This window comes from Ursus arctos, unplaced genomic scaffold, assembly GCF_023065955.2.
Source record: "Ursus arctos isolate Adak ecotype North America unplaced genomic scaffold, UrsArc2.0 scaffold_17, whole genome shotgun sequence".
Taxonomy (NCBI): Eukaryota; Metazoa; Chordata; class Mammalia; order Carnivora; family Ursidae; genus Ursus; species Ursus arctos.
In genome coordinates, this window is record NW_026622841.1 from 39,533,002 (window position 1) to 39,550,690 (window position 17,689).

The 17,689-nt window shown below is 38.3% G+C and overlaps 1 protein-coding gene across 2 annotated transcripts in view; it reads left to right on the forward strand.

Moving 5' to 3' along the window:
• DSC3 (desmocollin 3) overlaps positions 1 to 17,689 on the forward strand; it is a 48,874-nt gene that overhangs the window by 18,786 nt on the left and 12,399 nt on the right. For both annotated transcript variants that reach the window (XM_057313163.1, XM_044383139.2), the window contains exons 7-13: positions 3,021 to 3,187; positions 5,860 to 5,994; positions 6,390 to 6,575; positions 11,261 to 11,520; positions 11,631 to 11,773; positions 12,746 to 12,970; positions 15,557 to 15,781. In XM_057313163.1, the coding sequence (XP_057169146.1) occupies positions 3,021 to 3,187; positions 5,860 to 5,994; positions 6,390 to 6,575; positions 11,261 to 11,520; positions 11,631 to 11,773; positions 12,746 to 12,970; positions 15,557 to 15,781 (1,341 nt within the window). The remainder of the gene's footprint in view (positions 1 to 3,020; positions 3,188 to 5,859; positions 5,995 to 6,389; positions 6,576 to 11,260; positions 11,521 to 11,630; positions 11,774 to 12,745; positions 12,971 to 15,556; positions 15,782 to 17,689) is intronic.

Genomic DNA, 17,689 nt, shown 5'->3' on the forward strand with positions numbered 1-17,689 from the left:
TTGAGCACTTTTTCATGTGTCTGTGTTGGCCATTTGTATGTCTTCTTTGGAGAAATGTCTGATCGTGTCTTCTGCCCATTTCTTGATTGGATTATTTGTTTTTTGGGTGTTGAGTTTGATAACTTCTTTATACATCTTGGATACTAGCCCTTTATCTGATAAGTTATTTGCAAATGTCATCTCCCATTCTGTCGGTTGTCTTTCGGTTTTGTTGACTGTTTCCTTTGCTGTGCAAAAACTTATCTTGATGAAGTCCCAATAGTTCAGTTTTGCCTTTTTTCTCTTGTGTAACTTTTAAAAGTAAAATGTATTATGTTATATATGTTTGTCTACATTTTTTGAGACATTGGGTTTTTTATACCCAAGACCAGATTATTCTGGGAAGATATTGAACCAGTATCTATTTACCAGAGTACATTTAATCCTATCACATCCAAACAGAGCGTAACCTACAGGATATTACAGGAGTCTGGTGTTGTCAACACAATACCAATTAATTATAAAAGCAAATAATCATTATTCAGGCTTTGAATCATATTTAGTTTATATACTTTATTTCAGTTTACCATTTTGTGGGTTTATCATTATTCTCACCTCCAAGAGAGGACATACAGAATAGAATTACAATAAAATTAAAACTAATACTTACATTTTTATTAGGTTTTATTTAGGGAGGTGTTAAATGACATCTACTGAAAACACAATTTTTTTAAAGCTCTTCTTTATATTATCTCCTTTCTTAAAACTACTACTTTACTACTTCTAATTTAAAATGAATACAGGGATAACTTTAGAGACACATCACATATGCTAAACACTCATTCAGATCATGGAAAACCAAAGTGTTCAGGTTAGTTGGCCCTTCAAATGTGGCATTATGATGTCTTCTGAAACTTACAATATGGAAAATAACCATTCACAATAAAGTTGAAAGAATGTGGACTCATTCATAAAGGATGACTTTGCTAACTTGCCCATTAAAGTTTCAAGTACTTACTTAGATCTTCACTGGATTTTTATATTTGTTATTCCCCTTTATGTTTTACTTTGATAATTTGATGTCATAGATGTTAACCTCTTTATTACTCATATGGTACAATTAAAAAAATAAAAATTGTTGGAGTTTAAGGAACCTAGCTTTTGATTTGGGGTCTGCTATTAATTCACTCTGGGAAATGGTAGAAGTCCCTTTGAGTTCCCTGACCTGTAAAAGGAGTTAATTGCATTAGATGACCTATAATATTTCTAGCTTCACAGTGACTATGACTCTGGTACAATTTTCTTTTTCTCAAAGAGAGATCGTTGGTTTCAAAGTCTTTCTTGAGGATTCTGTTCTCTATGATAATGACAGACAAGAATCAAGGGCAAATATTTTGATGCCCAAATTAACCTAAGGCACTTGAAACATCTCACACAAGAAGGTTCGGACCAGTTTGGGCTGTGATACTCTGAACTTTTAGGCGTTCCTTGAGTTTGCCTTAACTCACGCACAGGTTTGGATGAAGGGTGCTCAACTAATATTTAAGTATAGTGCTCATGAAAAGGACTTTTGAAGTCAATATTTTAGGAAGAATTTTTGTGATAAGTAAAGTAGTTCTTATCCAGAGAATTAAAATAGTGTTTGTGTCCTGTCAGTAAAATTGCAGGAAGAAAATATTCTGCCTTACAAAGATTAGAAACTCTTTTTCTGTGCAAACACAGATGAATAGCATTTGTTTTCTTATCATAAGATGATTACTTCATGTCTTCATATGGATCCACTGCAAAAACCTTGTTATTACTTATAAATAAGTAATTGGACATTCTCTACAACTTTATATATATGTGTATATATGTATTTATTTATTTACACACGTATATACAAATTTTAAAGACATAGTGAAAAAATATTTAAAACTAACATTTTCTTGAATTAATTTGTTTTTATTTCCTTCAAATATAGTATTTTGACAAATCTGTATGTGTGTGTGAGTATGTATATATGTGTGACTGTATATGTCCACGTGTTGTTCCTCAGATCAGCCTTTTATACAGGCCTTAGGCAAAGTAGGTGTATGCATTATGTTTTCATGGGCACTGGAATGCTGTCCTTAACATTATACAATACCACCTATTTGTACGCTTTGAGAGCTGTAATCCTTTACCAGAGCAATATTCTTACATTCCATACAGATGACAAGGATTAATAGCTCCAGCTGTAGAAACAGTTGACTTAAATTCCTCCTGAAGGGTGAATAGTATGAAATCCCTTCCTGAGGATTAGGTGGGGCTGAGGATAGTGGGGCGTTGATGCTAAGTGAGTAAAAGAGAATGAGACACGTCAGAGACTAGTAAAAAACATCAGAGAATGGAGATTAGACCATGAAAGGTCAGCCTGACCATTTATACAGTTATACCCCAAGTCAGTCCTGATATATCCACTAATCAGAAATTAAATTAAAAACTTTGATTTAATTAGGAAACATGATTTCTCTCTCCAGCTAGGTTTGTTATTGAAGTGTGTGGAAATACATGTTGAAATTATTCTTTTTTTAAAAAAAATTTTATTTACTTATTTGAGGGAGAGAGGGCACAAGTGGGGAGGGGGAGCAGGGGCAGGGGGCAGAGGGAGAGGGAGAAGCAGGCTCCCCACTGAGCAGGGAGCCCACGTGGGGCTCAATCTCAGGACCCTGAGGTCATGACCTGAGCCCAAGGCAGACACTTAACCGACTGAGCCACCCAGGCGCCCCGTGTTGAAAATGTTCTTGATTGCCATTTAAATAAGTTTTTAGTAACTTACTATCAAACATTTTCACGGTGGACAAAGTAAAAGCGTACCTTGATTCCCAGCACCATAGTGTTTTACGTTATAAATTTGAAGTCATCTTCATTGGTGCTACCTAAAGATAGAATAGCTCTGATAAGAAACACACCTAAAATTAGATTGCCACTGTCATTGTTAAAATTTGACAAGTGTAAATACTCCGAAACATATTTTGCTGTTCTGGAAATTAAAGACTTTTTTTTTTTCCAACATGTAGGTACCACAGTGGGAGTGGTTTGTGCCACAGACAGAGATGAACCGGACACGATGCATACACGCCTGAAGTATAGCATTTTGGAGCAGAGCCCAAGGTCCCCGGGGATCTTCGCTGTGCATCCCAGCACGGGTGTCATCACCGTGGCTGCTCATTATTTGGACAGAGAGGTAGCTTTCTGCTCTGAGGAGCCTCATGTTACTGGGGGCTGAGATCCCTACCCCACTTACTGCAGTTTGCTCTCCCGTCATCTTAGGTCTTTCTATTTTAGTTTATTTAAGTGTGAGACAATAAGAATTTCTGGTCTTGCTACCTGTTTTATGTTTTTTAATATTACTTGTATTTCCTTGGGTAAGAGAAGCCATAGGATTAATGCAGATCCGTTGGTGCTTAGAAGGAGTTAGGAACACAATAGATTTCTAATGAAAGTTGCTATTGTTAACTATTATTCTAGTCTTGTGTGTGGCTAGTAAAGGTTCCAGCTCAGTAAAGGCTTCAGTTCTCATGTAGGACAATTAATTTTGCTTGTTTCCTGAGTTTAGATCACAGACTGATCCCTATCCAGTTATCGTTGATAACGTGCTTTTTAGGAGGAACAGATTAGTTGATATAAGGTTGATGGATTATTATGAAACTTGTCACACTGTTTGGATAAGAGAGCTAGCATATTGTCGGGTGTGTAGCACTTTATGTTCAAATTCTTGATACATAATTATATTTGGTCCTTAGAATTTCCTTGTTTGACTAGATAAGTGTTCTGTCCAATCTATGGAGGACCAACGTGACAAAAGAGTGATTCACCTGAATCAAATTACTGCACTGAATCTTCTGATTTTTGTTATTGTTGCTCTGTCTATTTTGTCAGCCAGTGTTTAACTGAGAGCCCTGAATTATTGACTGAGGCAGATTAATCGATGTCATGTGCACTAAAGAGCTCGAGTACAACACTTCAGTGGTTTCCATTTGATTAACACAAATAGAGGGATCAGTATGACGTGGAGAGATAATGTACAGAAGAAATCAGTGGAATTTGATGCCAAAGAGAAAGGGAAGGGATGGTGAGAACCCATGAAAAGGAATAAAAAATAGTATAAAGGTTCTATTTGTCATTATTTTTATTTTTTTGGGTGGTCAGGACATACTATGTGAGAAGGCACAGAACGGTAGTAACAAACGGGTAGGTTCGAAGGGGCAGTATGAATGTGTTTTTGTATAGGTAGGATAGGTAAAATCTATGTAGTAATCAAGCAAAAATGAGCATTTTCCCTCGTTTTTTACACATAGAGAAATGAGGCTTCAGAAAAATTCAGTAATTCGGGGGTACACAGCTTGTTAAGGTACTGATTTGTGGTCAAAACCCAGATCTGTTTTCCTGATCAAAGAAAGTCAACAGGATTTTTTGGGGAACAACCACAAAGTGTGTTATGGGAACAACACAGAAAACAAAGAAATGAATGAGGGAGATAAAAACAAACAAATAAAAAAATCCAGTGCATTTAGAGGAAGGAAAAGCAGGGTATCAGACAATGGGGCCTAAAGGAGGAACATTTCAGGGTGGGAATGTTGGTTTCCAATGCGGAAGGGGGATAAGAAAATGGAGGAAGAGATAGCAGGAAATTGAAAATGGGGAAAAGTAGAAAAGTGAAAAGAAAACAAAACAGAAAGAGTACTAATGGGTAGTAAGAGAGAAGAGAAAGGCAGAAGAGGTAATTGTGTCATAAAGAAATGAGTTCATTTCATCACCACCACACCATTTGCAAGAACTCTCTTCACTGAAGTCAGTGGTGACCTCCTAATGGCCACATCCACTTGTTGCCCGAAGCCCCTGTCTATTGTTGGCACTTAATAAAACTCTTGTCTTTCCTGGTTCTTTTTCTGTTTCTCTGAGGTTTCCTTTTTAGTGTGCATAGCTTAAGTCTTCTAACTTCCCTCATGCTTGAAATGCTGCTGCTGTTCCTTATATCCTCAGCTCTTCTCACCCTTTAACCTCTCCTAGATAATCTGTTTCCTGCTATAATTTCAACCACCGTCTACATATTATGACCCCCAGATTGGTATTACTGGCTGTGAACTCTCCCGTAAGTATGGGGCCACGCATGCAAGTGCCTTCCGAACCTTTCTCCTTAGATTTCCCATAGACGCATAAAATCCAGTATACGCCAACCACGGCTCCTTCCTTTTCGCCCTCCTTGCTAACCTTGCTGGTGTTCACTTCTGCGGAGAACAGGCCCTCCTTGCTAACCTTGCTGGTGTTCACTTCTGCGGAGAACAGGCTCTCTTGCATTTGCTACAACGGTTGATGATACACTGAGTAGGACGGCTGGGCATCTTTCTCAACTCTCTCTTTCCTCTTAATTTTTGTATAGAATCTACCATCACATCCTACTAAATGCTAACTCCCAAGGAACTTGCCTGTCACCCTTTCTCTCTGTCCTCATGGCGACTGCCTCAGGTTTGGATCACCTGTCTTAGACAATATCTTTGACGTTCAGCTCAATTTACTGCAGATGATGCTAAATCTTTAAGAAACCTCTTTCTAAAACTCAGATGTTCTTATTTTGTGCTCCCCCTATGACTCCCATAAAACTTTTCCCAATCAACCTGCTTATTACTTATACCTACCTATAAGTCTAAATTTTTAGTATAGCTTTTTGTAATTTAACCTCTGTTAAAGCTTCTGGTACACAGCTTCTCCCTGTGTACCAGATTCTTAAAGTGTATACAAATATGGAATCCAATAAAAGCATGGATATGCACAAGTAGAAGAGTGTACAGTTGAGGTTTCATTTGTAAGTCAAAGCGTATGTTTTCAAAACTAATCAAATGTTTGCTTCATTTTCAGACTGTAGATAAGTACTCACTGATAATGAAAGTACAAGACATGGATGGTCAGTTTTTTGGATTGATGAGTACATCAACTTGTATGATAACAGTAAAAGATTCGAATGACAACGCACCTACTTTCAAACAAAATAAGGTAAGTGTAGAGTTTTGAATCTATCTCTAATTGTCAACTGTTATTTGTTATTTATGAATTAACAAAATACCTGTCATACTTTGATGTATGTTTATTTTTTATGAAAAAAATTAAAATTTAAACAGCTGACCTATAAATCTCTTTTATTTATTCATAGTACTATTTATTTTATCTCCTCCTAACAAAAGCAAGTAAAATTCATCTTCATTTGTAGTGCAGTTCTTTCATTTCAAAGATAATCCTTGATGAAACAACAGTCCTTGTAATTCGTGGCTTTAAAATAAACCAGATAAAAACTATAAGAACCAGTATTCTTGGAGTGGAAGAAATATTTTACTTTCTTTGTAGAAGTTCTCTTTATAAAGGAAGTTTTTAATGAGTTTTTTCTGTTTCAGTATGAAGCATCAGTAGAGGAAAATGCATACAATGTGGAGATCTTACGAATACCAATAGAAGATAAGGATTTAATTAACACTGCCAATTGGAGAGCCAATTTTACCATTTTGAAGGGCAATGAAAACGGACATTTCAAAATCAGCACAGACAAAGAAACTAATGAAGGTGTTTTGTGTGTTGTAAAGGTACAGTAATAATGAATACTTGATAACTTGGGGAGCTAACAAGTTCTATTCAACTAATGGTTTAATCAGCTAAATAGCTTCAGATCAAAGACTCCACAAGTTGGAATAGAGCTTAGTCTGTGTAGTCCAGTTGTTTCCATCTAATGCTGTCTTCTATAATTTTGCTGCCATCATTATTACCTAGCTTATGCTTGAACATTTTCAGTTCAAAGGATAGTCATATCTCCATTGACATCTGATTCCATATCTGGAGAGCTCTGACTCTCGGAAGTCCTTACTTCTCCTGTGTCCAAATTATTCTCCTTATATCCCATGTCTGGGTTCTGTCTCTAATGGTCTGGGTTCCATCTCTAATGGAAGAAATAGAATTCTTTTGAAAAGATTGCTATGTTCATTTGAAACTTACCTTCTCTATGGTTAATGTTCCTGATTCCTTTATTCCTTGCATGATAGAATTTAGAAGCCCGTAGTCTTCTCATTCTCTCTTTCTCTGGAATATGCCTAGTTGTATCTGATCCTTTATAGGTGGTGTTGAGGGTGAAATAGAGCGTTGTATCAGACAGCACTGAAGGAACTTACTCTTTATCCTATATATTGTATTTTTGGTTGCATTGTTTTATTCTAAGGTCCAGGTTATGAGGGCAGAAAAGGCCCTATTTGGGAAGGACCTTTGGTTTTATATTTATAACCCAGAACAGGAAAAAAAATTATCCTATGGGCAGGTAAAGGAGTCATCCGTTGATTAAAGGAAGCTTTCCTGCCAGCAACAAAATGGTGGAGACTTTAATACATAAATAGCTATTTATAATTATTTCCTCTAAAAATTTCCAGAGATTATGTAATAAGCCTCAGCAAATTCTACCCAGATGTGAATAGTCAAATATATTTGTTCCAGATTACTCTCAACATCAAACCTCTATTTCAGTTTTCTCTAATATGATCTGCTCAAGTTAAATACTGAAACCAACTGAAGAAAAATGAAACTTTGTAACTGATAGTAGGAAAGAAAATAAGCAGATGGTACTGATTGTTTTCCTCTTTATTGGCCCACCTCAATCCAGTCTTCACTCGGACTCTCCAGAAAGCAGAACCCAATATAAGGAACTCAATGAAGGGAAATATATAGAAAGTGGATCCCAAGAAGCCAGAGTAAAAATGGGAAAGTAAAACAGGCAAGAATGAAAAGCCAACCGAGTCGGCATTTCTGACCTAGTCACCTCTGGTGTTCAGTCCTGGAGTGAACCATGTAGAGTGTACTTTAGAATTATCTCCTCTAAAAATGCTACCTGGGGCATTTATCCATCAACGCTCATGGTTGATATCCATGCCTCATCGGTCGAAGGTTCCCTCCAGGGTACCTCAGCTCTCCTGCACTTCTGGGCATGGCTGTGCCTCGTAGAGAGAGAACACTCCAGCTTTGGAGCAAACTTTGAATGTCAAGAGCTGAATCTTTCTGTGCCTGAGATGTGAATCTGTCAGCATAAATGGGGGAGTGTCCACCACAGCTGCAGCTGAAGTGGGGTACGCTGAGGGTCTGTGGTGTATAATTCTTGTGAAAAGCACTGTTGTGCGTCAGTTTCCAAAGCTAGACACATCTATGCAGTGCAGGCATTTGCCTCAAAATTGATGTGATTGGTAACAGATGTTCTGTAAAAGATTTCTCCCGGACACCTCTTCTGCTCACCCCTCACCCTCACCTTGACTTCTTTCTAGAAATAAGTCAAAGAAATAGTTTCAGATCTGAGATGGATGGATTATGCTAACTGCAGTGGCTCAAGTCAAAGACCCAAGCTCAGAGCTTCTAGAGTTCTCCGTATCTGCTGCTCGATTAGAAGGCTGCTCCTCAGTTCTCTCCCATTCAAGTCCGGCATTAAAGACCCGTTTTTATTATTTTTTAATCTCAGTGTTTTTATCTTTGCTTCGGAAGACAAAATTTAAGTAACACTAGGAATTAAATTTTTACTGTCAGTTTTTTTAACCAATGCAAAGTGAATTTTAGTAAACTTTCTCAAAAGAAGATAGGCTAAGAGAAATCATAGTATGTCAACACATTCCATTTTCTTTCATATTCAGAGTGGATTTTTCCCCCCATGGAGTGTTGATCACAGAGACATTAAGAAAAATGTTTACAAATATTTTCAGAACTTCTAGCCTAGATCCTAGATTACTTCTCAGTCTGTGTGACTAATAAACATCTGCTTTATTTCTGGTGAACAGCTTCTGGTACCATCTCAGGATTCCCCAGGAGGGAGAGCAATTAGATGGTGCTACTTTACTTGTTTGTCTCTGCTTCAGTTTAAGTTAATTTCACATATGAAGACTAAAGAAAATCCCTCCCAGTAAAATGTATATGCATTCATTCCCATTACCTTTAACCATAAGGTAGTCACACTTATATTTTATAATTACATCCTAGTTCTTATATCTAGGAAATGCTTTTAGAATTTTAGAAACAGTTATCAAGTACTGATCACCTTTCACGTCTGTCACTGGGAATGACGCTAAGCACCTTATGTAGGTTGCGTCTAGCTGTCATGGTCCCCTTGTCTCTCCTCTTTTCCGTAGTTGGGTTGCTTGACTTGATCAAACCATGACTTAGTTGCACAAGGGAGTCTTTTTTTTGGAACTTGAATTAATTTCTACTTCTCTGGGTTTACTTTTTAAATTATCTCCTTCCTCTGTCATGATTAGCTCCTTCGGTAATTTTACCTTCTCTCTTTCTTGGAGCTATTCATAATAGTCTGTAACATTTTGGTCAATAAAATTTCATTTCCTCAAACCCTTAGAATACGTGAATTCATCTCACAGTTCCTTTGGTAGCCACACTGGTCTTTAAAAGTATCTTATCCTTTTTCTTGCTAAAGATTCGTGTTCATGTAGTTAAGTTATATCTTTAAGTACTTTCTAACCTTGATGAGGCATCTTCTGTTTTAAAAACAAACACTGGAGGCGCCTGGGTGCCTCAGTTAGGTTACTGCCTTCGGCTCAGGTCATGATTCGAGTCCTGGGAGCAGGGATCCAGCCGCCTCGGGATCCCTGCTGGGTGGGGGGTTTGCTTCTCCTTCTCCCTCTGTTCTTCCCCGCCCCCCCCCCCCCCCCCCGCTCGTGCTCACTCTCTGTCTCTCTCCCTAATAAATAAAGTCTTTAAAAAAAGTTTAAAATCAAACACCGTGTAATTCAGACATTTTAAAATCCATCATTCTTTCACTACTTACATAATGATGGCTAGGAATGAACTTGATTCATCCCTTTATACCAAAAAGAATTAAATAATCAGTAAGTTAAGGCAAAGATTGCTCAAATATACTTCTTTTAGCTTCCAAACATTACCTTGTTAGTTGATGTCTCCTATTATTGCATTATATTGGCTGGTAACAAAAAATAACATTTTTCTTTCAAGAGCCTGTGTGACAGGCTGAGAGAGTCTTATAACCTATAGTGGAAAGTACTCACTGTGGGCTTACAATGTTAAATGTTATTCTTATCACAATTGTGCAGAGGACAAAACTTTGCATAGCTGCGTGATCTTGGAAAGTTAGCCTCTGTGTTATCTATAAAACGTAAAAAAAATACCTCTCTCTGCCTTCCTAATAGCTATTCCATTATAACAATGAAAATGAAAACACTTGGCAAACTCTATTATTATTATATTTTTATAAGGCTTACATGTTCATGGGGCTAGTGTTATAATTTTCCATATTGGATAACTTTTCCGGAACCGTAGAGCATGAGCCGATGCAGTCTTTAGCTCAGGCCTGGGGAATCTTTCCATCCCAGCATTTCCTTTCTATTTGAGCAGGCCCAGTGGTGCACACGGGCTTAAGTGAAGAAGCTACTGTTCTCGGCCGTGCTCAACGTAGAGGGTCCACTACAAAACAGCACGTCATTTTCCAGGGAGTCATTAATATCTCAGTGCAGATATAGGATATTTTTGAGCTTTGTTTTTTTTTTAATTGATTAAAACATGAAGCTACCTTGTGGTGGAAGAGAATTCCTGTCTCTTCATTAATCACTGATTTCATCCCACCAGATTTCCAATCTTGCAGAGTTTTAAGCCTGTAATGCAATACCCAGCGTAAGCCTCGAAAAATTACATGAAAAAATGCTTCATGTTTGCAACGCAATGTAAAATAATGTTTTTATGGGTTTTGCTTGATTTGCTGTCTAAAAATCAATTTTAATCAGAGGATTCACTTAAATATTTTTAGAGACAGTTGAACCCGTTAAGCAGCGTCGTATAGCAGAGGGATCACAGTGCGGTGGTTAAGGAAATGGACATCATCAGTAGGAAGTAATAAGTCAAACAAACTTGCATTCTCCTGGAGTGAGATGCCCCTTACGCTGGTCCTTGAGTGCTCCGAAGCAGGGCCCTAAAAATTCTGTTGTTTTGTTGCATTATCTCCAGGTTCAGAATAATTTTCGCTTGTAAGAATGAACTATAAAAGTAATTCAGGAATTATTTTTCCACAACTCCATAAAACCACCTGCAGAAACTTTCAGACCACTCTTGCTAAAGGCTTCGTGAAGAATCACCTCTCTCTTTAGCCAAGGATTAAAGTCAGTATTGATTGAATGGGGACATAGAATTCGTGTGGCACCGTTCATATTTACAGTTGTTCGCTTGTTATTCGGAATATCGTATGTATTTTACATTGATGCTGATATCCATGTGCTTTTTAAAAAAGCCGCTGAATTATGAAGAAAACCACCAAGTGACCCTGGAAATTGGAGTAAACAATGAAGCTCCGTTTACTAGAGATGTCGCCCTCAGAACGGCAGCCATGAACCGAGCCTTGGTCACAGTTCACGTGAGGGATCAGGATGAAGGGCCTGAATGCAGCCCTGCGACCCAATATGTACGGATTAAAGAAAACTCAGCAGTGGGGTCAAAGGTCAATGGCTATAAGGCGTATGACCCTGAAACTAGAAGTAGCAACGGCCTAAGGTACAAAGAAGTCTGTAAGCACATACGCGTAATGTATTTGCAGTAATTGAGATGGTAACTTATTTTAATACATTTTATATCGCTAAAGACTTTTTATTTTACATTAATAGGTACAAAAAATTGCATGATCCTAAAGGATGGATCACCATTGATGAGATTTTGGGATCAATCACAACCTCCAAAGTCCTGGACCGGGAGGCGATGACTCCCAGAAATGACTTATATAATATTACAGTCCTGGCAATAGACCAAGGTAAAAAAAAAAAAAAATTTTTTTTTTGAGTTTTTTAGAAAGTTTTAATATGGTATTTTAGAAAGGAATTGGAGAATAAACAATTATTATTGTGCAGAATTTTTGTGATAAGTATTTGGAATTGTTAGAAATTACTTTGAAGGCTGTTCCTATTTCTCTTAATCATCTAACAAGGTGAACCTTGTAAGGTAAGCCATGTCTTCTTTATCTTTATATCCCCAGCATGGCGGGACCTCAGATGCTTATAGATCTATGTGTTGGAGGGCAAAGAGGAAACTCAAGTCTCGGATCAGATGAAATGGTCTCGCTAGACGCTTGTGTATCTCTTTATGCCACTTTAAATAGAATCTTTGAGAAACTTAATTGGTTATTAGGTCAAAGCGATCCTTTCCTTGAATTCTGTTCCTTAAAACAACCCAGAGGTTCTTAACCCCGGCTTCATATTAGATTATTAGAATAATTCATAATTAGAATAACATTCTAATTCAGTGAGAATAATGATAATTAACTTGGGGAACTTAAAAAAATCATTTTATAACATGACTTAGACACACGGAATCAGAATCCTGGGTTGGGGCGTCTGAGCATCACATATTTTAAAAATCTCCCTAAGTGGCTTAAATGTGTATCAGGATTCGAATAACTTTTTGTAGGCTTTTTACTCCACATTAACATCTCTGCCAGAAAGAACCCCCCACAAAACACAGAGTCTGCCGTTCACACGTTGATTATTATTGTTTGGTAATAATCCTGGCATAAGGTTTATTGGCAGTTGTAGCTGATGTTATCGGTGGCAGTATTCATTTTAGATGCTCTGTAGGTTTCTTTTATCTTTCTACGTTCTTATTTCCCATATTCTGTAATAATTAGCTTATTTAAGAAAACATATATGTAGAATGTAGTTAATTTATTTTATTAGGAAACTGTAAAAAAGGCAAAAAACTACGCTAAGCCTTTTCTCTTTCTTCCTAGACGGCAGATCGTGTACTGGAACACTTGCCGTGAACGTTGAAGATGTGAATGATAATCCACCAGAAATACTTCAAAGTTACGTAACAGTCTGCAAACCAAAGATGAAGCATGCCGACATTTCCGCTGTCGATCCCGATGACCCTGTCCATGGCGCTCCATTTTATTTCAGCTTGGCAAACCCTTCTCCAGAAACAAGCAGAATGTGGACCCTCACCAAAGTTAATGGTATTTATTTATTCATTTTTAAAGACTTATTTATTTATTTGAGGGGGAGAGAGAGAGAGAACACGTGCCAGTGTGTGAGCAAGTAGGGGGAGGGGCAGAGGGAGAGAATCTTTAAGCAGACTCCCCACTGAGCACAGAGCCCCACTCAGGGCTGGATCTCAGGACCCATGAGATCATGACCTGAGCCTCAGACACTTAACAGACTGAGTCACCCAGGCTCCCAAAAGTTTTAATAAAAAATAATGATTTATATGCCCTAAAATAACTGAGAGTGGATTTCCTTGTTTACTCTAATTTTCTCATTAATATATTTTAGAAGACTAACTCAATTTTTTACAAATATTATATGGGGTCTGTGTTATATATTGCATATAAAAGAAAGAAATCGTAATTTCTGTGAAGGCAAAATTTACAATAAAGACAAAAAAGCTTTGGTAAAATATTGGGCGGCATATCATTAATGTAAATTGTTTTTGGTGTTTTTTGGGTTTTTTTGAGAGAGGGAGGGTGGGGGGAGGATAGAGGGAGAGAGAGAATCTTAAAGTCTCAATCTCATGACCCTGAGATCATGACCTGAGCCGAAATCAAGAGTCAGACACAGCCAACTGAGCCACCCAGGCCGCCCCTGGTGTAGTTTTAAAGTGACTCCAATGAGGTGAGGAGAGAACAGAGATGGGCAGTTTAAATTTTAGTGTAAGCAGACTCTGGAAATGAGGGATCTGGGTGTATGAGACAAGCACTCCGTGGTATTCGGGAAGGAAACATGGTGGGACATGGACAGAGGCGTGGTGTTGGAGCTGTCAGGACAGCCTCCTGTGATAGTGGTTTCTGGGGGAGTGTGGGATTCTGTATTTCAGCCACCATTCACTGCTGTTCTGTTACCGTATCCTGCTCTTTCCTGCAAGTGGACTTTTGTGCATGCTGTCCCTTCTGCCTAGAATACTCCCTTCCCATTTCATAGTTTGATATTAACTCATGATGCCTGTGGAGCGCAAACCATTTACCGTGCACTGTTCCGACCCTGCAGAGGTATGTGGAGATAATAGGACAGACAGGACTCCAGCTCAGATGCTCACATCCATGAAGTCTTTCTCGAAGTAGAGGGAGTCACATCACGACCTCTTCTCCCTTTATTAGACCTCTTCTCCCTTTATTATAGCTCCTTTCATGTTGTGTTGTCATCTGTTTACCTTTCTCCTCCAATACATGAGTTTCTCAGGATATTCGTGATTCATCTGTATATTTCCAGCACGTAACCCAGTGCTTCGTGATACTAACTGCTTAATAAGTGCTTATTTAATCAATAATTGGTTAATAAATATGCATAAAGAAGGAAAATGCTAGGGAAAACCAGTGTTGTTAGAGTTTAGGTTTTAGCAGGCATGCTGAGAGATTGGGTGGGAGGACGGACGGGATCTGGTGGTGAAGGGCTTATGTACCAGGCTGAGGAGACTGACTTTTGTACAGTAGGGACAGCGAGGTGCACTAGGACTGTGCCGGGAAGGAATGCTATGCCCAGATTTATGTCTTAACAAGGTGACATTGGTGGCAGGACAGTTTGAAGAGGGCAGAGTTGAGTGGCAAGGACATCACAGGCTGCTGCATTACTGTGAATAAACGAGATGCGACTACAGCTGAGCTTGTGGTCTTGAGGGAGGAGAGGAATTTGAGGTATTTTATCTTAGCCACAGTATGATCTGGGAGGGTTCCACCTGAACCTTAGTAGTAATTCACGTTCCTCTGGGGAGCTTTACATTTGAGGTGAAGCCAAAAATCTTTGAAATTCTTATCAGCTATAACAGTGCTTTAAGAAGGGCTTAGAAGTTACAGATGATTTCCACCATGTGCATTGTGCCGCAGTGTCATTTCACTTACCGCAAAATTCGGAAGGTTGTAATTGGCATGGAAAGTGTAGTAGAGCTTTTGGTCAGTTGATAATGAAGTCAGTAAAATAGGTATCAAGGCTATTGGGGAAATATCATAGTTGATAAAAACGTATTATTATGATACTGATACATCTGTTTTTATGTAAGCCTTGTACCTAGCCTGGGTGACATTAGTTAGCTTTCTGGTATTGAGATCACTTCTAGAGGGAAGGCATAATAACAAAGGGTCTAGTGTACTTCGAAAAATTACCTTATATGTAAAGATAATGGATGGGTAAATGGTAAGGAAATGGACAAGAGAATGTCAACTAAGACATACTTTGTGTATAATGATTGTTAATATTTTATGAGTACCATAAACTGGTACTATTAAAAAATGCTTGAAGTGCATGTCAGGGGCCAATCTACCATCATTGGTTTGTAGATAAGGGAAAGATAGGGAATATTAAATATTACTGAAATGCTGCTGGATCACTCCAATGTCAAATTACGTCTTACAGCCTCTCTTGTAAAAAGTTACAATGAACATACGTAGTAATATTAGTGCGGAGAAAGGTCGAAGGTAGTTCTCCATCTTAACTCATTTTCATGTGGCAGATGGTTCCTTGAAAATAATATGTCTAGAAACAAGTGTGGCAAAACAAATGCTAAGGGAGAAATACATGTCCAATAAAGATAAAATTCTTTCGTTTTCTTTCAGATACAGCTGCCCGTCTTTCATATCAGAAAAATGCTGAATTTCAGGAATATAGTGTTCCTATTACTGTAAAAGATAGAGAAGGTCAATCTACCACAAAAACCCTGAGAGTTAATCTGTGTGATTGTACGCATCCAAGTCAATGTCCGGCAGCTCGAAGGAGTGCAGGAGTGGTACTCGGAAAGTGGGCGATCCTGGCGATCCTGCTGGGGATAGCACTACTATTTTGTAAGTCCTTTTACGTACTTAGAGTTAAAATATCTTTATCTAAGTGCAGGAAAGGGTCTTTAAAGAGTAATCTTGTCCAACTATCCATCAGGGGTGGGCAATTTACAAATTGCTTTTGTGTTATTATCTGCGTTCGGATGGAATATTTTCAAGGAGAGGAAGCAAGATCCTATTTGAGATACGATTTCATACTTGAATAGAGCTGTTTAAAATGCCTTAGACGGTACCAAATCTGTCAACATAATGTTTTCATTTTTTGGTCCTGGTACTACCCTGTTTAGGGCTAAATAAAACAGTCTGAAACTTCTGCCAAATCCAAGTCCACGACAAGCCACGGTGATCTCTTCTCATCATTTAGCCACGGCCTTATGGGAATGACTTGGATCACAGCAATATCTCTTCTTGGGTGTTATCTTGCTAGTTTTGATTTTTTTTAACCTTCTCCTTGCCAGTTGCATAGTTCCCAATGGCATCATATTTTTCCCTCTATTTCCATCCACGCCTCCAGTCTGGATTAGCTGTTGTTCTTTGTTCTGTGATACGACGAGAGGTTAAGAGCAAGACTCTGGAACTAAACTATCTGGGTTTGTAATCGGGCTCAGTCACTTGCAAGCCATGTGGCCTGGGGCGAGCTACGTAACTGTGCTTCAGTGTCCTCATCTGTAAAAGGGGATAATTGGAGTAGCTGCTTTATGGGGCAGCACTGAGCATTAACTGAGTTAATGCATGTGAAGAGCTTAAAATAGTGCAGTTTGCAATATTTTTCAGCAACTCCACAAAATAAATATCTGTTGAAGACCTGCGATATGCCAGAAACTGTCTAGGTGCTTGGGAGACATCAGTGAACAAAACAGATAAAACCAAACAGAAACACTGTGCCTTGTGACATTAAACTAATAAATAAAGGAAATGCTGTGGAGGAAAAAATAGAGCAAAATAATTAGGAGCTGTAGTCCTGTGGAGCGTGTGTGGGTGATCGTGGGGGATTAGGAAGAGTGACTGCAGCTTTCAAGTGGATGGTTTGGTCGGGGCTAACTGACAAGGTTATCCTTGATGATTTCGGGGAAAGGTAAAAGAGTCAGCCAAGTACAGTACCTGGGGGAAAGGTTTTCAGTCAGAGGGGAAAGTCAGCTCAAAGGCCCTTAGGGTGACATGGTACCTGGAGAAGTCAAGGTATGGCAGGGACACCAGCGTGGCTGGAGTGGAGTGCATCCAGAGAGCAGGGTTGGACGTGGAACCAGAAAGTAACAAGGGGCTGCGCAGAGTATGGGCGTTGGTAGGCTTTTTCTATAAAGGGCTAGATAGTATATATTTTACATTTTGCAGGCCATGTGGTTTCACTTAGAATCAACGAAATCTACCCTTCTAGGAGGAAAGCTGCCATAGAAAATATTTTAGTGATGGGCATGGCTGGGTTCCGGAAGAACTTTATTTATGTACACTAAGATTTGAATTTCATATAATTTTCACATGTAATGAACTTCCGTTCTTTTAATTTTTAAAAACCATTTAAAAACCACAGCCCATGGGCCATACAAAAACATATGGTGGGCCGGATTAGGGGCTGTGGCCACCCTAGATAGAGGGGCTTGTAGAACACCGTAAGAATGTTGTTATGATTACTGTTAATTTTATTATCACATATTTCAACCTCCCACAGGTATGACGTAGAATGAAAATTCTGAACAGACAAAATACAGAGTAGTTTTAATTAAGATATTTGGAGATAAATCTGTTCTGGGGAGAAAAGTCTATCGTGTTTTTATATAGGCAAACCATTCTTTTGGGAATCAGTAAATCTCTTTAAAGTCTGTCTTACATAAGTGTCATTGAATTTTTTGAAAATTTATTATTTAACTCACAATTGTAAATACTTTAACATTATGGATAGAATTCAAACTCTTGAAA